Below are 21,032 nucleotides of genomic sequence, written 5' to 3' on the forward strand. Positions count from 1 at the left end.
TTGACATCAAGTTGTTATGCTTCTGTGTGCAGAGTTTCAGAGATTGCCGCTTTGCAATGTGAGCCTCCTTATCTGGTGTTCCATTCTGATAAGGCTGTCCTACGTTCTAAGTTAGGTTTTCTTCCTAAGGTCGTGTCTGACCGCAACATCAATCAAGAGATTGTGGTTCTTTCCTTGTGTCCTAATCCTTCCTTCTTCTTTGAAGGAACGTTTGCTTCATAATTTCGACATGGTTCTAGCCTTGAAGTTCTATGTTCAGGCTACTAAGGATTTTAGACAAACTCCTTGTTTGTTGCCTATTCTGGGAAGCATAAGGGGCAGAAGGTCTCTGCGACTTCCTTGTCTTTTTGATTAAGGAGTTTTATCCGCTTAGCTTATGAGACAGCGGGACATAAACCTCCTCAGAGAATTACGGCTCATTCTACTAGAGCAGTGACTTCCTCTTGGGCCTTTAAGAACAAGACCTCTATGGATCAGATTTGTAAGGCAGCTACCTGGTCCTCCTTACATACTTTTTCTAAATTTTACAAGTTTGATGTTTTTGCTTCAGCTGAAGCAGCCTTCGGGAGAAAAGTTTTGCAGGCTGTGGTGCCCTCAGATTAGGGTCCGCCTATCTTTTTGTCCGTCCCGCTATTATTCAGTGTCTTCTAGAGCTTTGGTATAAGTTTCCCAACAGTAAAGAATGAAGCCGTGGACTCTCTTTATATTAAGAAGGAAAACATAAATTATGCTTACCAGATAATTTAATTTCCTTCTGTATAAGGAGAGTCCACGGCCCCCGCCTGTGTTCTCCGATGGGCGGCCCCCTAAATGATATTTTTCTTCTGGCACCTTTTATACCCGGATATTTCTCCTACTGTTCCTTGTTCCCTCGGCAGAATGATTGGGGGATGGGGGAAGTGGTTGAGGTATTTAAGCCTTTGGCTGGGGTGTCTTTGCCTCCTCCTGGTGTCCAGGTTCAGTATTTCCCAACAGTAAGGAATGAAGCCGTGGACTCTCCTTACACAGAAGGAAATGAAATTATCTGTTAAGCATAATTTATTTTTATGTTTTTATTTAGGAAGTCCAAAGTCTGATAACTTTTGTGGATCTCCTTCTGCAATGAGCCCACTGAAACATTCTAGATCTATTCCAATAAACAGTGATCGAAAGGTTTGTGATCTCAATCTTATTCCAGTTTTATTGTGTAACTGCTCAATATGTTCAAGAACACTTTCTTTTAGCCATCTATTAATAATTTTGCTTGTCTGCAGTGACCTTTTTTTTAATCATGGACAAGGTAACATTCTTACTGCACATACTAATGGTAAAGGTTCCATCCTCTCTTACCTTTTTATTTTGTATGTCTTTTGAACAAAACAAAAAAATATTGATGCATGTGATGAAGAATCAGCACATATATATTTTTCTCTCAACACATAATTTTAAGTTTTGGTACAAGTGAAGGATATGCTTTGAGTGTTCATAGAATAACTATAAAATAGAAGTAAAAGCTTCAGTATACGGAGAATTCTGCCTATATAAAGTCAAATATTATGATGTGTACCCCAATGTTCCAGGAAACTGATAAAGGGATACTTTAAAATTCTGTATACAATTTTTAATAATGTATAGTAAGTCCAGTTTCTTTCCTAAGAGTCCACGGCATCGTCATCAGTAACTGTTGGGAATATCACTCCTGGCCAGGAGGAGGAGACGAAGAGCACCACAGCAAATCTGTTAAGTATCACTTCCCTTCCCACAACCCCCAGTCATTCTCTTTGCCTCTGTTCATGGAGGAGGTGAAGTTTTTGGTGTCTGAAGATGATTGGATTTATTCACTTTAATCAAGATTTTATTATTTTGAGGGCCAGAGTAGGTTTACTTTAATCTTTCTTCTCAAGTTAGAAAAACACAGTGAGGCCCACCTTACAAGTTCCTAACATGTTGCTGCCCTTGTATAGAATGCCAGAGTAGGTTTACTCTGATTCTTTCTTGTTTTTACAGGTCTCTGTGAGGAGTGGCGTCCTCTCATACTGGGTGAGCTGTCCTCCTGCAGGACGGCTAGAAATGCAGGTAAGTGCCTTTTTGTCTTCTGGGGCTAGGAGGCTGGCATTGAATGGGATAAAGACTCCCTGTACCTTATATGGGACTCAAAATCCTTACTTAAGGATGTTTAATGGTAGTGAGCAGGCACTTAAAGTATGTGACTATGGAGACTTATGGTGTAACCTCTTTTACAGGCAAAGGGGTTAATCCTATATGGTGGCTCAGTAAAAGGATTGTTCATCAGGGGTTTATTTTACCCTAGGTTTACAGGACTCGAGCAGTATTATTGTGTTTAGCCAGTTGTTATTGGGAATGCACGGAGTGGGAGCACTCTTTCTTTAGAGATGCTATTTCTATGGGCTGTCTATTTTAGTATGTAGTGGTGTTAAGCGCTGCTTAAAAAAACAAAGCCTTTTGGCTTAGTGGTATTATATTTTTCCCATGATGTAGACATGAGTTAGATCCCTGATATACTGTTTATAACTTTATTCTGAAACAGATTCTAGTCAGGTGTTATTTGTTTTAGGAATCGGCGCTTCATTTCCTTGCCGATTTTTGTTCCCGTCTCCTTTTTTCTCTGTGTTAGGACAGCACTATAGCAGAGCTGCGCAATGTTGTTAATCTTAATGGCAAGTTGAGCCGCCACTAGTCGGAGGCAGTTTCCTTGAAGTATGAGCGCTGCTTCCATTCTGAGCTAAAAGCACAGGGGTGTCCGTATTTAAGCCGTCTTTATTTTCAATAAAGGTCCCCTAGAACTCTGTTTTAAAGTGCGCCTTTTTCAGAGGTTAATCTGCAACTCCGCCTCGTTCTGTGAACGGCGCAGTGTGCTGGTCACTGTCGGTATTTAATTTCAGGGAGCAGCTCTGTTCTTTATTATGTTAAGGAACATTGCTTGTTTTTTAGTATAAACGTTTTTCACAGAATTGTTTATTATATCATACAGTGTTTGCATATTTATGTTCATTTCAATTGTCTTGGAACATGGGTCTGTTTCTGCAGATATTAAAGTTGATGCCTTTAAAAATAAGACTGTTTTGTTTTGAGCATCTTGTTCGTTAGCATAAATTTTAGACAGTTTATTTGTCTATGCGCACATTTGTCAGAGCTTTTGATGGTATTCATAGCTTGTTACATTCTGAGCCTCATGTCTCCAAGGATGATGCTGTTCTGGCTAAAGTCCCAAGCCTCTATGGCGTCACATGCAGTGCCCTGCGGTTCCTCTCAATCTCTAAGAGGAGTGTGTTTAAATACATAATTGGCAGCTCAGGTATCCTCTGCGGTATCTGCTGCTTGGTCTGTTTTTCTTTACTTATAAGGAAAATGCAAGAGGATATTTAAAGTTCAGATAGTAAGTTTTCTGCTACGCAGGCAGTGTCGCCGGTAGATTCTGAGGGTAAAATATCAGATTTTGGACAGTACAATTTCTTCATCTGATGCTGATGTCATCTCCTTCAGATGTTTGTTTGCACACCTCGTGTACTGTTATAGGAGGTTTTAGCTACTTTGACAACATCGATACGCCTGTCGTCAACCCTTGGGAGTTTTGTAAATTTGAACATATTTTTGATGTTCGTTCCTTTGAGGAAATGTTTCTAAACGTGCTATGGAAATTTTCACAGGTGTAGACCTTTCTCCTTGTCTCCCGTCCTTTAAAGGATTTTCCTGTTGCTGGCTTCATTAGAATGCACGGTGCCCTAAGTAGAAGGCAGCTTTTCTACTATGGCTCAGAGGACTTTGATTCCTATGGAGGGTAGCTGCTCCTTTATGGATCCATGGAAGAAGCTGGAGGATTATTGTTCTTTTAGAGCAATGTCTTGTCTTATTAGATTTTCTGGACTAGCCGTCGAGCTTTGTGGTTAGAATCTTCAGCTCAGAAGCCTACCTGTTGTTAAGTGGTACAGCCTAGGCTTTATAGTTCTGCAGTTGCAGGTTCTATATTTTATTTTTCATCCTGTCCCTCGCTTCTGGCATCTCCTTTTTAAGGATGAGACTTTGTTTGGACTTGAGTCCAATTTAAGATTTCCTCCCAGGAGCAGGTTTCTCTTTCTAGAGTATCTGCAATCCAGGTATGATGAGAGGTATTCCTTGAACTGGGTTCAGGACCTTCCTCTCTGGGAGTAATAGTTCCAGTCCCAGTTTGGGAACATAATCTAGGTATTTACCTCTAGTAACTCAGATTCTGACCTTCATGTGGGGCATGTTTATTGAACATAGGAGCTGAAGGATTTATTGTTCCCTTGATTCGGGATGATCTCAAGTTTCTGAGTTCCGTCATCCTTATTTACATACCACTCGAAATGACTTCTATGCAACCAGTCACCTTATCTCTAGATGGCCTAGAAAGACATGTCCCTTGTTTACAAAAGAGGTGTTTTTATAATGTTTCTGTTATCAGATGCAGACATCGTATGTTTTTAAAACATAAACATTTTGTTCATAGCCTTGAGAAGTTGTTATACAAATTTTAACATATGCACTTTAAATTGCAATGAGCATCCATTTTAGAGCTTATAAATTCAAGGTTGAATAAGTCTCCATTTTAAAATCATATAACATCTTATGTTAAAATTAGTTGGTTAGTATATTAGTTTGAACAGCTATAAAAACTTTTTATATTGCAAAAGAATTTTGTTTAAACATATATTTGAATACAGTTATACATTGCAGAAGTATTTTATTTAAACATCTATTTGAATACAGTTATACATTTTATATATTGCAAAACAAGCATATTAAAGATTATATTTTTCACAATCATGTGAACAGGTTCATATAGCAAGGTACTCTTTATATATAGAAGATGTATATGAAAGATTTAAAAGATATCTTTCGTTTATAGTAAGTTATAAGTGTCTTGCTGAAAGAATGTATTTCTTACTGTTGGTGTAGTTTTTAATCAAATAGCAATGTTAATATGCAAACTAACATTTACATAGCAGCTTTTATTGAGACAAGCATGCTATAGACAAAGTTTATTTGTAAAGCTATGCACTGTTAACTAAAAATTACATTTACAAGCACAAGTGTAACACAGGGTTAATGAAATCCTGTCACATCCTAGACAGACCTTTAGGTCTTGGAGTATTGAAAGGGTGTTTTTCTTGACAATATAGGGTTGAGGTGTCATCCTTCCTTTGAGCTGATTCTCTTTTAGAGATCTTGTCCAATCATCTTTCCCAGGGATGGGATATGAATCTGAAAAGGAGTTTCCTTGTCTTATCTACAAGGGTGATTTATTTGGGTCTACCGCCACAATACCCTGAATGCACCCGATTCCATCTGATCTCAGAAGTTATGCAGGGCCAGGCCTGGTCAGTACCTGGATGGGATGGGAGTCCGCCTGGGAAGACCAGGTGCGGTAGACTCAGACATTTAATAGATTCTCTATCTAGGAGAAGATATCTAACAGAGGTCAGATAATTAAGGATTCTTCCTTTTTCCTCTATCTGCAATCTACTGCCCGACCAACTGCAGGCTCTAGTGGCCCGATGGATAGCTTAGCCATCTTGCAACCAGGAGATTGGGAGTTTGGATCTAGCTGCAGTTGATTTTCCTTTTCAGTGTTTCTATATATGGAGGGAATTGGTCGGATGGTTCCCATGGACATTGCTTTTTTCCATAAAATGGAGAACTCTCGGATCTATCTCAGAGAATAGATCTAGTTTGTCAACGAGAGTCTCTCCTGTAGTGGTTTTCTTCTTAAACGGGTCCACAGCTGCATTCATTACTTTTGGGAATTCAGAACCTGGCCACCAGGAGGAGGCAAAGACACCCCAGCCAAAGGCTTAAATACCTCCCCCACTTCCCTCATCCCAGAGTCATTCTTTGCCTTTCATCTCAGGAGGTTGGCAGAGAAGTGTCAGAAGATTGAAGATAGTCTCTCATGGAGGGTAGTACGCTTCGAAATGGGACTGGAGTTTTAAGTAATCCTGTCAGCATCTCATTGAGAGCATGGGTGAAAGTTAGTCCAGAGATGCAGGGAGAGTCTTTCTGCGAAACCATCCTGACTCATATTAACAGCGCCTTTGGCAATAAGCGTTGATGAGTTTCGCTGCCTGCCTTTATTCACTCAAGTCCATGTCAGTAGCAAGGCAACTATCTGTCACACTTGAAAGGCTGTGTTCCTGTTCCACGGCGTAGATTCCGGTAAGATCGTTAAGTTTTATTTCAATATGTGAATGTAATGTTAAACGAAAGAAGTCAGGGTCTCAGTTGGACTCCTTTATCTTATGAAATCAAGGGTTAATATCTCCTGAGGGGGTTTATTGAACAGGGGGGACTGTAATCATGTTTGTGATTTTGTCTGCTATTGTGTGGTGATACTTGGGCTCATGGCTTTTCAAACATAACGGCCTTACTTCATCTTTTTGCACGGTCCTAGGGACTGGCACCTTTTTTTGGCTTACACGATGCACCTCATGACCGGGTGTGGTAACGTTGTATTCTATTTCCGCACATTGACCGAGTGGCGACGGAGAGAGTCTGTTCGTTGTCTGGTTTACAGGAGGTGGTGAGTGCCCCAGCCATTGTAGGTGTAAGGTGCCGTTAGTGTTTGCCCATAATTGCAATTTCCAAGTTATGGAGGATTCAGATTTTTTGGAGACGGATATCTCCGATTCGGAGTCCACGTCTTGTGAAGAGTATGAAATGGCCAGGGTTATTCATGCCCATCAGTTATGTTCAGATTGCCGTTCTAGAGTACTCTTTTCTCCCGTATCAGGGAATTTAGAGTGCGTTGAGCCATCTGCCCCTGAGGATCCCATGTCCCGGGAGGCACGTGCCCCAGAACCTTCTTTTGCTATGCAAGCAGGTGTCCTTATGGCCGTTACTCCTTCTCCAGAAGGCGGCTTGTTTCCTCCAGAGGTTACGGCACAGTTCCTCTTGGCCATATATATGGCGCTGGCACATTTATATCTTCCTAATGAGGTATTTTTAAGATACTGTCCATGTTCTGTTAACTGGGGTTTTGTCGGGCCTGGGATTGCCTGAGTCAGTTAGACCTTCTGGGGAAGCAATGGCATTGGAGGCTTCAGGGGCCCCACCCTCGGGACCGGTGTCGCCCATCGATCTGGCGGGGGAACATTTTGCCTTCCGTTATAGACTGGCAGGTCTTCGTGTTTTGTTAAGGCATGTTTTGGCGGTGCTGGAGGATTCCAGCCCTACTGGGCTGAGGGATCCTCGTTCTTCTGTGCCGGACGGCAAACTGGATTAGACGTGTGGGGATGAAGCAATCTCCTTATTGTCTGTTTATATTTCTTTAAGTATCTGTTCCAGTTCTGAGCTTGGGCATCTAATCGGCTGGTCCGGTTGGAGTGCCGTTTTTCTTTGGCGTTCACCCCCTGTTGCTACCTTCATTTTATTTAATCCGGTTAGGATATATTTGATTTGTTATTAGAAGCTCATGTCTGCTATAATTTTCCAGTTTGGGAAGATTAGTAGTACTAATAGGGATATCTTGTCAAACTTAATTTAACAGGTACCACGCCCCTTTATATGCAAAATCCCGCCCCTTTATATGCAGATCCATGCCTACTCTCCTCCCAATATTTCCACCTTTATCCACCCATTTTTTTTTTTCTATATTTCAAGAAATTTTTAACATTTATTTTAATGTTATAATAATAAACAATATAATTTTATTTTATTTTTTGTTGTGTTAATGTTTTATGTATCGTTTAACTGATGTTTTGTAAGATTTCAATGCGATTGAATTAAAATAGTTTGTGTTTTTTTAAAATTTAATGTATTCCTAATAACGGTATTTAAAACATTAACACAACACAATTTAAAATAAAATTATATTCTTTATTATTATTATAACATTAAAATAAATGTTAAAAAGTTTGTGAAATATGGAAAAGAGTGGGCGGATAGGGTGGAAATATTGAGAGTGGGCGGGGATCTGCATATAAAGCTGCGGGGGTTTGCATATAAAGGGTACCTGTCAAATTAAGTTTGAAAAGATATCCCTATTAGTACTACTAACATTCTTTCTCTGGAACTAATACTTACGATTTTGTGGTAGCGTGCGCACTTCCTTGGAAGCTGCGCATTTTCTTTCTCAGAACTTTATGATTATAGTTTGTTTTCGATCCCTCCGGGCTTCGATTTTTTCCTTGGACAATTTTCAGGTGTTCCTTGTGCCAGGCAGGTACTGGTTGGGCACTAGCTGCTGTTCCTTAAGGTTCATGTCACTCATGTGGTGCTGTTGTGCTGGTTATCCTGTTGGGTGTCGAGTCGTTCACTTTGTTGGAGTGTTCGTTTTATTTATCCATTACTTTTTTTAGTTTCCTATACGTCAACTTGCTCCTCGTCCTCAATGAACGGAGTATCAGAGGGACTGTATAGGTCCTCTGATATTCCTTATGTGGGGATCCGTCTATGATTTCTCGTGGGTTCTGGAGGCTTCGGATGTCTTGCGGGTTCGGATGACCGCTGTACAGTTGGGCTACCAGTTGAGATGACTATTTTCGTTTTAATACTGGTATTTTCTGGTTGTCTGTTTCCTTGTGGCCTAGTCGCAGGTGCCCCTCAAGGTTGCTGGGACTGGTTTTCCCCTCTTGAGTGGTCTGGTCACCTGGGTCCGGGAGTTCGGATATGTCAGTCTCTCCCCTTTTTCTGTATATCGTATGCTCTCATAAGATGGAGCGCAGGGGTTGAGTTTCTCCTCCTTTTTTTCCCAGCAACCGCCTCTGATCCGCTTCTCAGCGGAAATTGTGGGGTTGCCCATGTTATTCCTGGTACTGGATTTCTGGGAGGCTGATCCTGTGGGGATCTTTGACTTTCCACCTAGGAGCCTAGTGGGTTGCTTAATTGCCCACATGGCTAAGGTTGTGTGTTGAACCCAGCTATTGTGGCATGTTCCCAGTTTTATGGAGCCCTGTCCCTGGTAAACTCTGGGGTCCCTGGACTGGTGTTGCACTCGAACCTCTGGGAGCTCTTGGTTTCTGGGGTTGCAAGCGGAGGGTCCGCGGTTCATATCCACCTAAGGATGCGGATTGCTGTCTCGAAGGCCTGTCTAGAGGTCTTTCTAGAATCCTGATCTGAGTCTCTTGCAAGTGTACCATGTTCAAAGACATTGGGGGGTGCTAGGCGCTACCTAGTGTGCCCTTCTTCGTATGAGGCAACTTGGTGGTCCCTCAGGATGTACAACCTGTTCCCGGTTTCGGGGGTCTGTCTTAGGGCCATGTCTCTTGTCTGAGATTTTGGGGTCCGGGTCGTTGTGCTCGGTCCTGGGCGGGTTAGTTTCAAACTTTAGGGTTTAGAATGTCCGCTTGTCCCTTCGGGGGGTTGGGTTTTCACTCTCATGGGAGATTTGGTATTTGCCTGAAGGTTAGCTTGCTGCCTTTCAGGTGGATTTTCGATTGTCGCCATTGGCAACTTTTGCATTTAAGGCTCGAGATTGTTTGTCTCAACTGAGCTGGTAGTAATGATCGTTGGGTTATTACTCAGTGGTATTGCTTTACTATTCTCTTTGGTCTCTTCGCCTTGGCTTGGATTTTTGGGGAGGATTTTGAAATCTACAGTTTCCATGGAGACCCAGTGAGTCCTTATCTTCACGTTCAAGGATTCTTTTCTTCCCTCCTCGCGTACGGGATGTCAGGGGGGCTGGCTCTGGTACTAGGGTACCGTGGTTTCTCTGTGCCCTATCTTCCCTTTTGGGATTGTTCCTTCTTAGAGACGGGGACTGTGTATGGGTTTCGTAACCTGAACCTGTTATGCCAGCTGTAGTAGCCTGATGGTTCGCTTCGCTGACTAGCAAGTGGGAGGTTTGCAGTTTGAAACCAGCTGCAGCTACTTGCACATGGATTGTGTACTAGCAAGCTTTATATTTCTGTCATAGATTCGTGGTAGCTTGCCAGCTGCTATTAATTGGTCAGAGGGTTCTCCAATGGGTAGTTTCCTCTTAGGACCTCCACTCTCTTTTGAGGCGGATGTTCCAGACCTTTTTGGGTTGGGTCCATTTCTTGGAGGGGAGGTTGGAGATCTGTCTGCTCTCTTGGGCCTGACTGTGTACTTTTGTTGTCCCTGTTATCCTCCCTGGTGGGGGGTTCACGGGTGTTCCTTCCTCCATTGGTTGCATTGCGGCTGGTGTTGGTTGTCTTCTGGGATCTGGTCTTTCCTGGTTGGGAGTTACCGTCGATACTTCGCAACTCTGTATGGGATGGGGTCCCATGTTAACTTAGGATCAGCTTTGCTGCCAGGGAGCTGGAACTCGTGAATTCTGTCAGTTGTGGTTCTGTGTTTCACAGAGTGCCCTCTTTTTCTGCTGGGACAGTTGGTTTTTCCATCCTGTTGGTGAGCTCCATGTTTTTTTTTTCGGTCCTGATATAGGTTTCCTACCTATATGTGGCTAGTTTTAGTGGTTGTGTCTGCTAGACTAGGGTTCAGTTGGGAGCTTGTGGCTTCCTGGAGCACCATATGTTTTTATGGTGTTGTGTTAGGGGACCTGTGGAGGGATTTTGTTCTTCCTCGCGATCGCTCTCTCATAGGTTGGGAGTGTCTCTTTGGGAGTTGGACTTTATAGAGGTTTTTTTCCCAGGGTGGTTGTTCTGTAAAAGCCTTAGTTTCGCTTTGTCTTTGGGGTTTCTTACCCTATTCTGATGGTCCTTGGGATCTCCTTTGGGTACTCCGTTCTCCCCTTTGGGTGGAGGTGCTTTCCCTTGGGGTAGGTTTGTGCGATTTGGGAGCCTGCGGGACTTGGCTCCTTAGTGGCTTTGTGCTCAGTGGCATCTAAGGATTTTGAGTGGTCTCCAGCACAGCATGCCGGTTGTTTACCTGATGGGCAGTTATTTTTGTTTTTCAGTTTTTATGGATAATTTCAGGCTGTGGTGCCCTTTGAAGGGGCCGCCTTCTGTACCCGTCCTTTGTTTGCATTCAGTGTCCTCTATAGCTTGGGTATTGTTTTCCCAAAAGTAATGAATGCAGCTGTGGACTCTTCCCATTTAAGAAGAAAAACTTAAATTATGCTTGCCTGATAATTTTCTTTTCTTCTGACGGGTAGAGCCTACAGCTCCCCGCCCGCGTTTATTGATGAGGCGGCTGTAATGTAGTTTCTTTTTCTGGCACCTTTTTCACCTTGATATTTCTCCTACTGTTTCTTGTTCCCTCGGCAGAATGACTGGGGGATGAGGGAAGTGGGGGAGGTATTTAAGCCTTTGGCTGGGGTGTCTTTGCCTCCTCCTGGTGGCCAGGTTCTGAATTCCCAAAAGTAATGAATGCAGCTGTGGACTCTTCCTGTCAGAAGAAAAGAAAATTATCAGGTAAGCATAATTTTAAGTTTTTTTCAAGAGTATCTGTCTCAGGGCGCGTGCTTCTGGAGACATTCCTGGGTGATGTGACCATGGACACCAACCTGCTGGGCTGGTAAGCAGTCTGTCTAGTTAAATGGACTCTGAACCCAAACATTTTCTTTTGTGATTCAGATAGAACATGTAATTTCTCCAACATTGGTGTGTCCGGTCCACGGCGTCATCCTTACTTGTGGGAATATCTCTTCCCCAACAGGAAATGGCAAAGAGTCCCAGCAAAGCTGGCCATATAGTCCCTCCTAGGCTCCGCCCAACCCAGTCATTCTCTTTGCCGTTGCACAGGCAACATCTCCACGGAGATGGTTAAGAGTATGTGGTGTTTAGTTGTAGTTTTTTTTATTCTACTATCAAGAGTTTGTTATTTTAAAATAGTGCTGGTATGTACTATTTACTCTGAAACAGAAAAAGATGAAGATTTCTGTTTGTGAGAGGAAGATGATTTTAGCAGACAGTAACTAAAATTGATTGCTGTTTCCACATAGGACTGTTGAGATGAAGTAACTTCAGTTGGGGGAAACAGTTAGCAGACTTTTCTGCTTAAGGTATGACTAGCCATATTTCTAACAAGACTGTGTAATGCTGGAAGGCTGTCATTTCCCCTCATGGGGACCGGTAAGCCATTTTCTTAGAATAAAGGGCTTAATATGGGCTATAAAACTGGTAGACACTTTTATGGGCTAGATCGATTGCTTTATTTGGACATTTTATACATGTTTATGCTGATAATTCACACTTATAAACTTGGGGAACGTTTTTTAACGTCAGGCACTATGTTAGACACCTTTTCCAGTCAGAAAGGGCCTTCCCAGTTGTAGGCTGAGCCTCATTTTCGCGCCATTACTGCGCAGTTGTTTTTGAGAGCAAGACATGCAGATGCATGTGTGAGGACCTGAAAGTAGTTGGAAAAGTTCCTAGGTGTCATTTGGTATCGTATTCCCCTCTGGGCTTGGTAAAGTCACAGCAAAGGCTGTAGCTGGGACTGTATAGGGGTTAAATCTGTAACCGGCTCCGGTTTCGTTATTTTAAGGGTTAAAGCTCTGAAATTTGGTGTGCAATACTTTTAATGCTTTAAGACACTGTGGTGAAAGTTTGGTAAATTTTGAACAATTCCTTCATATTTTTTCACATATTCAGTAATAAAGTGTGCTCTGTTTAAAATTTAAAGAGACAGTAACGGTTTTGTTTTAAAACGGTTTTTGTGCTTTATTGACAAGTTTAAGCCTGTTTAACATGTCTGTGCCTTCAGATAAGCTATGTTCTATATGTATGAAAGTCAATGTGTCTCCCCCTTCAAAATTATGTGATAATTGTGCCATAGCGTCCAAACAATGTAAGGACAGTACTGTCACAGATAATGAAGTTGCCCAAGATGATTCATCAGATGAAGGGAGTAGATATGGTTCTACATCATCTCCTTCTGTGTCTATACCAGTTTTGCCCACGCAGGAGACCCCTAGTACTTCTAGCGCGCCAATGCTTATTACCATGCAACAATTGACGGCTGTAATGGATAACTCCATAGCAAATATTTTATCCAAAATGCCTGCATATCCGAGAAAGCGCGATTGCTCTGTTTTAAACACTGAAGAGCAGGAGGGCGCTGATGATAATTGTTCTGTCATACCCTCACACCAATCTGAAGGGGCCATGAGGGAGGTTTTGTCAGATAGGGAAATTTCAGATTCAGGAAAAATTTCTCAACAGGCTGAACCTGATGTTGTGACATTTAAATTTAAATTAGAGCACCTCCGCGCACTGCTTAAGGAGGTGTTATCTACTCTGGATGATTGTGACAACTTGGTCATTCCAGAAAAATTATGCAAGATGGACAAGTTCCTAGAGGTTCCGGTGCACCCTGACGCTTTTCCTATACCCAAGCGGGTGGCGGACATAGTGAATAAGGAGTGGAAGAAGCCCGGCATACCTTTTGTTCCCCCTCCTATATTAAAGAAATTATTTCCTATGGTCGACCCCAGAAAGGACTTATGGCAGACAGTCCCTAAGGTCGAGGGGGCAGTTTCTACTCTAAACAAGCGCACTACTATTCCTATCGAGGATAATTGTGCTTTCAAAGATCCTATGGATAAAAAATTGGAGGGTTTGCTTAAAAATATTTTTGTACAGCAAGGTTACCTTCTACAACCCATTTCGTGCATTGTTCCTGTCACTACAGCAGCGTGGTTAGAGGAACTAGAAAAGTCCCTCAGTAGAGAGACTCCATATGAGGAGGTTATGGACAGAGTTCACGCACTTAAGTTGGCTAACTCTTTTATTTTAGATGCCGCTTTGCAATTAGCTAGATTAGCGGCAAAAAATTCAGGGTTTGCAATTGTGGCGCGCAGAGCGCTTTGGCTAAAGTCTTGGTCAGCGGATGTATCATCCAAGACAAAATTGCTTAACATCCCCTTCAAGGGTAAAACTCTCTTTGGACCAGAATTGAAAGAGATTATCTCAGACATCACTGGGGGAAAGGGCCACGCCCTCCCACAAGATAGGCCTTTCAAGGCCAAGAATAAGTCTAATTTTCGTTCCTTTCGTAATTTCAGGAACGGAACGGCCTCTAATTCTGCATCCTCTAAGCAAGAGGGTAATGCCTCACAGTCCAAACCAGCCTGGAAACCGATGCAAGGCTGGAACAAGGGTAAGCAGGCCAAGAAGCCTGCTACCGCTAACAAAACAGCATGAAGGAGTAGCCCCCGATCCGGGACCGGATCTAGTGGGGGGCAGACTCTCTCTCTTTGCTCAGGCTTGGGCAAGAGATGTTCAGGATCCCTGGACGCTAGAAATAGTTTCTCAGGGTTATCTTCTGGAATTCAAGGAACTACCCCCAAGGGGAAGGTTCCACATGTCTCACTTATCCTCAAACCAAATAAAGAGACAGGCGTTCTTACATTGTGTAGAAGACCTGTTAAAGATGGGAGTGATACACCCAGTTCCAATGACGGAACAAGGAATGGGATTTTACTCAAATCTGTTCATAGTTCCCAAAAAAGAGGGAACCTTCAGACCGTGGATCTAAAGGATGCGTACCTACATATTCCTATCCACAAAGAACATCATCAGTTCCTAAGGTTCGCCTTTCTGGACAAACATTACCAGTTTGTGGCCCTCCCATTCGGATTAGCCACTGCTCCAAGGATTTTCACAAAGGTACTCGGGTCCCTTCTAGCGGTTCTAAGACCGAGGGGCATTGCAGTAGTACCATACTTGGACGACATTCTAATACAAGCGTCGTCCCTTTCAAAAGCAAAGGCTCATACAGACATCGTTCTGGTCTTTCTCAGATCTCACGGATGGAAGGTGAACATAGAAAAAAGTTCTCTGTCTCCGTCAACAAGAGTTCCCTTCTTGGGAATAATAATAGATTCCTTAGAAATGAGGATTTTTCTGACAGATGTCAGAAAGTCAAAACTTCTAAGCGCTTGTCAAGTTCTTCATTCTGTTCCACGTCCTTCCATAGCTCAGTGCATGGAAGTAGTAGGGTTGATGGTTGCAGCAATGGACATAGTTCCTTTTGCGCTAATTCATCTAAGACCATTACAACTGTGCATGCTGAAACAGTGGAATGGGGACTATACAGACTTGTCTCCAGTGATTCAAGTAGATCAGAAGACCAGAGATTCACTCCGTTGGTGGCTAACCCTGGACCACCTATCCCAGGGAATGAGCTTCCGCAGACCAGAGTGGGTCATTGTCACGACCGACGCCAGTCTAGTGGGCTGGGGCGCGGTCTGGGAATCCCTGAAAGCTCAGGGACTATGGTCTCGGGAAGAGTCTCTTCTCCCGATAAACATTCTGGAACTAAGAGCGATATTCAATGCTCTCAGGGCTTGGCCTCAGCTTGCAAAGGCCAGATTCATAAGATTCCAATCAGACAACATGACGACTGTTGCGTATATCAATCATCAGGGGGGAACAAGGAGTTCCCTGGCGATGAAAGAAGTGACCAAAATAATACAATGGGCGGAGGATCACTCCTGCCATCTATCTGCGATCCACATCCCAGGTGTGGCAAACTGGGAAGCGGATTATCTGAGTCGTCAGACATTCCATCCGGGGGAGTGGGAACTCCACCCGGCGATCTTTGCCCAGTTGACTCAATTATGGGGCATTCCAGACATGGATCTGATGGCGTCTCGTCAGAACTTCAAGGTTCCTTGCTATGGGTCCAGATCCAGGGATCCCAAGGCGACTCTAGTGGATGCACTAGTAGCACCTTGGACCTTCAACCTAGCTTATGTGTTTCCACCGTTTCCTCTCATTCCCAGGCTGGTAGCCAGGATCAAACAGGAGAGGGCCTCGGTGATCTTGATAGCTCCTGCGTGGCCACGCAGGACTTGGTATGCAGACCTGGTGAATATGTCATCGGTACCACCATGGAAGCTACCTTTGAGACAGGACCTTCTTGTTCAGGGTCCATTCGAACATCCAAATCTGGTCTCCCTCCAGCTGACGGCTTGGAGATTGAACGCTTGATTCTATCAAAGCGTGGGTTTTCAGATTCTGTGATAGATACTCTGGTTCAGGCCAGAAAACCGGTAACTAGACAGATTTACCATAAAATATGGAAAAGATATATCTGCTGGTGTGAATCCAAGGGATTCCCATGGAATAAGATAAAAATTCCTAAGATTCTTTCCTTTCTGCAAGAAGGTTTGGATAAGGGATTATCTGCAAGTTCTCTAAAGGGACAGATTTCTGCTTTATCTGTCTTACTACACAAACGACTGGCAGCTGTGCCAGATGTTCAAGCATTTGATCAGGCTCTGGTTAGGATCAAGCCTGTTTACAGACCTTTGACTCCTCCCTGGAGTTTAAATCAAGTTCTTTCAGTTCTTCAAGGGGTTCCGTTTGAACCTCTACATTCCATAGATATTAAGTTGTTATCTTGGAAAGTTTTGTTTTTGGTTGCTATTTCTTCTGCTAGAAGAGTTTCAGAGTTATCTGCTCTGCAGTGTTCTCCGCCCTATCTGGTGTTCCATGCAGATAAGGTGGTTTTGCGTACTAAGCCTGGTTTTCTTCCAAAGGTTGTTTCTAACAAAAATATTAACCAGGAGATAGTTGTACCTTCTTTGTGTCCGAATCCAGTTTCAAAGAAGGAACGTTTGTTACACAATTTGGACGTAGTCCGTGCTCTAAAATTCAATTTAGAAGCTACAAAAGATTTCAGACAAACATCTTCTCTGTTTGTCTTTTCCGGTAAGAGGAGAGGTCAAAAAGCGACTTCTACCTCTCTTTCCTTTTGGCTTAAAAGCATCATCCGATTGGCTTACGAGACTGCCGGACGGCAGCCTCCTGAAAGAATCACAGCTCACTCCACTAGGGCTGTGGCTTCCACATGGGCCTTCAAGAACGAGGCTTCTGTTGATCAGATATGTAAGGCAGCGACTTGGTCTTCACTGCACACTTTTGCCAAATTTTACAAATTTGATACTTTTGCTTCTTCGGAGGCTATTTTTGGGAGAAAGGTTTTGCAAGCCGTGGTGCCTTCCGTTTAGGTAACCTGATTTGCTCCCTCCCTTCATCCGTGTCCTAAAGCTTTGGTATTGGTTCCCACAAGTAAGGATGACGCCGTGGACCGGACACACCAATGTTGGAGAAAACAGAATTTATGCTTACCTGATAAATTACTTTCTCCAACGGTGTGTCCGGTCCACGGCCCGCCCTGGTTTTTTTAATCAGGTCTGATGAATTATTTTCTCTAACTACAGTCACCACGGTACCATATGGTTTCTCCTATTTTTTCCTCCTGTCCGTCGGTCAAATGACTGGGGTGGGCGGAGCCTAGGAGGGACTATATGGCAAGCTTTGCTGGGACTCTTTGCCATTTCCTGTTGGGGAAGAGATATTCCCACAAGTAAGGATGACGCTGTGGACCGGACACACCGTTGGAGAAAGTAATTTATCAGGTAAGCATAAATTCTGTTTTTAAGCAACTTTCTAATTTGCTCCTATTATCAATGTTTCTTCGTTCTCTTGCTATCTTTATAGCTATCTTTTGGTTCAGACCTCTGGACAGCAGTTTTTGATTGGTAGATGAATTTATCCACCAATCAGCAAGGACAACCTAGGTTGTTCACCAAAAATGGGCCAGCATCTAAACTTTCTTGCATTTCAAATAAAGATTCCATGAGAATGAAGAAAATTTTATAATAGGAGTAAATTATAAAGTTGCTTAAAATTTCATGCTCTATCTGAATCACAAAAGAAAAAATTTGGTTTCAGTGTCCCTTTAAGTGTCTGCTCTCCTCTTTAACTTCTATGGAGTGGAGAGCGATTTGCAATTCTCTGATGACTTGGCTTCAGTCATTCTTAGCTTGGTTCCAGTCGAACAATATCACCTCAATGGTTTATTTCAACCACCAGTGAGGAACTCTTGAGTTCCTTAGCCATGTAGGTGAGCAGGAGGTGACTTGGATTGTTCAGTGGGCGGAAGCTCACAATTGCTGTCTGTCATCCACTTTCCAGGGGTGGACATTTAGGATTTGGACTTCTGAACAGACAGATATTTCATGCCGGGGAGTGGGCTCTCCATCTGGATAAATTGCTTACCTGATAAATTTATTTCCTGATATGGTGAGTCCACGGGCCCTTTTAAGACGGTTATTTTTTACTGAAACCTCAGGCACCTCTGCACCTTGTGTTTCTTTTTCTCCATTTACCTTCGGTTGAATGACTGGGGGTTGTGGGAAGGGAAGTGATACTTAACAGCTTTGCTGTGGTGCTCTTTGCCTCCTCCTGCTTGGCAGCAGTGATATTCCCAACAGTAATTGATGATGATGCCGTGGACTCGCCATATCCGGAAAGAAAGAAATTTATCAGGTAAGCATCAATTTAGTTTGTCCTGTAATTTTATACTCTGCCAAATTCTACTTAGTTGCTTGATCTGTTCCTAACTTGCCATATAAATGATTCATAGTAAATTTTGCTAACAAAATTACAATTTCTTTTAACTTCTTTTTACGTCATTCCGTTTGTATCATATAATTCACAATGCAGTGCTGATATATACTCACTAGCCACTTTATTAGGTACACCTTGCTAGTACCGGGTTGGACCCACTTTCGCCTTCAGAACTGCCTTAATTCTTCATGGCATAGATTAAACAAGGTGTTGGAAACATTCCTCAAGAGATTTTGGTCCATATTGACATGATAGCATCAGGCAGTTGCTGCAGATTTGTCGGCTGCATATTCATGATACTAATCTCCCGTTCCACCACATCCCAAAGGTGCTCTATTGGATTGAGATCTGGTGACTTTGGAGGCCATTGGAGTACAGTGAACTCATTGTCCTGTTCAAGAAACCAGTTTGATGATGATTTGAGCTTTGTGACATGGTGCATTATCCTGCTGGAAGTAGCTATCAGAAGATTGGTACACTGTAGTCATAAAGGGATGGACATGGTCAGCAACAATACTCAGGTAGGCTGTGGCTTTTAAATGATGCTCAATTGGTACTAAAGGGCCCAAAGTGTGCCAATAAAAAATCCACACACATTACACCACCAGCCTGAACCGTTGATATAAGGCAGGATGGATCCATGCTTTCATGTTTACTCCAAATTCTGGGCCTACCATCTGAATGTCTCAGCTGAAATCTTGACTCATCAGACCAGACGTTTTCCAATATTCTATTGTCCAATTTTGGTGAGCCTGCGTGAATTGTAGCCTCAGTTTCCTATTCATAGCTGACAGGAGTGGCACCCAGTATGGTCGTCTGCTGCTGTAGCCCATCTGCTTCAAGGATCGACGTGTTGTGCTTTCAGAGATGGTATGCTGCATACCTTTGTTGTAACGAGTGGTTATTTGAATTACTGTTGCCTTTCTATCATCTCAAACCAGTCTACCCATTATTCTCTAACATCAACAAAGTGTTTTCCTCCACACAACTGCCGCTCACTGGATATTTTCTCTTTTTCGGACCATTCTTTTAAAACCCTAGAGATCGTTGTGCGTGAAAATCCCAGTAGATCAGCAGTTTTTTAAATACTCAGACCAGCCCGCCTGGCACCAACAACCATGCCACGTTCAAAGTCCCTTAAATCCCCATTCTTTCCCATTCTGATGCTCGGTTTGAACTTCAGCAAGTCGTTTTCACCACGTCTAGATGCCTAAATGCATTGAGTTTCTGCCATGTGATTGGCTGATTAGCAATTTGTGTTTAAATATTAGGTGAAAATTTACAGACCTGGGAGTCTGCTTCCATAAAAACACTCTTTATTTCTTGCACTTTAAAATACAAACAGTGTGTAATCCACCACTGTGTTGTCAAGGCTTCCGGGTGTATCTGCAGCGTCACAGGTCAGCTGACGCGTTTCGGCCAATGGCTTAAGTCTTAGCTGTATGACCTGCCTATCCGGACTAAAAAAATGTATACATTGTGTCCTCATGATAGGTTAAAGAATCGCTGACGCTGCCGACCCAGCCCCCTTATCAAACAATTTATTTGTTTATTAATTTATTACTATCTTTGCTCATACTACTGTTAAAAATTGTGTTTAATAAACGTTTGTATAAAAAACTCACACTTTTCACCCTCAAACATATGAAGTATGATGCAGGCACAATCGTAAGGGGACCAACAGTTTGGCTCAGTACAAACTCTTGGTGTTAGTGTCTTTTTCGGATCTCCTTCTGTCAGGACCACAGCTGCAAGCCAAGCTGTGCTGAAATCATCCTCTGAGGAAGTGGGGAGGAGCCCCACGAAACGCGTTAGACCACGCCCACATTGACGCACGCTTGGAGCGATCAGACCCACAGCGCTCTAGCCGGCTTGTGAGAGTAGTGTTTTGCGAACAAGCGTTGTATTTCTTCTTTTCAGACTTGTGTATAAGAGGACACTGTGGTACTAAGACTTTGGACAGTTGAACACTAACCTTTGTGAGTGACTACGGACAAACCAAAGATTTCATCACAACTTTGCTTGCAGCTGTGGTCCTGACGGAAGGAGATCCGAAAAAGACACTAACACCAAGTTTCTTACTGAGCCAAACTGTTGGTCCCCTTACGATTGTGCCTGCATCATACCTCATATGTTTGAGGGTGAAAAGTGTAAGTGAGTTTTTTGTACAAACACAATTTTTAACAATGCTACTCTTAGATCAGTCCCTTGTGCTCCTGTTCTCTTTTCTTTGTTTGTTTGTTATCCAGCACCACCCTATCCTGCCGGTGTGTTTTCACAGGAGCTGCAGTGTGAACTGAAGAAGAGGATTGGATATCTATGCACACCACATATCCTTTTTTAATGGGTGCTATTAAATACTAGTATTTGGACACCTATGTATAAAAGTATTTTTGGACATGTGTGGATATATATGTACATGTACTAATTGAGAGAATTTTATATTTTTTCTATATATATTGATAAATATTTACTTTTACATATCTTTATAATATAATTTTTTATAATACAATATAATTTTTTATTTATCTTGGTTGCATATCACACATTATACATTACCAGACATTTTATATAACACGTGTGGCGCTCTTTTATAAGCAGATCCTAGGGTCTTGCTTTTTTTTAGTTTTTGCTCATACTACTATTCACATTACAACATACTAAAGAGTATTATATAAGCTCATGTATTTCATTCATATTGGGGCTAGTTTCTTGCCTAAACAATATTCAAATTGCAAACAGTAAAAGTTTGTTCATTTAACGTGTTTTTCTTCTTTCCATTAATAATAG

At 42.5% G+C, this 21,032-nt stretch overlaps 1 protein-coding gene and 1 pseudogene across 1 annotated transcript in view; both read left to right on the forward strand.

Moving 5' to 3' along the window:
* TUT7 (terminal uridylyl transferase 7) overlaps window positions 1-21,032 on the forward strand; it is a gene marked incomplete in the record, with an annotated part of 489,065 nt that overhangs the window by 352,367 nt on the left and 115,666 nt on the right. Inside the window, 1 exon segment of the mRNA XM_053702430.1 lies at window positions 1,061-1,152. Coding sequence (XP_053558405.1) covers window positions 1,061-1,152 — 92 coding nt within the window.
* On the forward strand, window positions 5,270-5,393 carry LOC128650986 (uncharacterized; annotated as a pseudogene).

Source organism: Bombina bombina, chromosome 2, assembly GCF_027579735.1.
Source record: "Bombina bombina isolate aBomBom1 chromosome 2, aBomBom1.pri, whole genome shotgun sequence".
Classification (NCBI taxonomy): domain Eukaryota; kingdom Metazoa; phylum Chordata; class Amphibia; order Anura; family Bombinatoridae; genus Bombina; species Bombina bombina.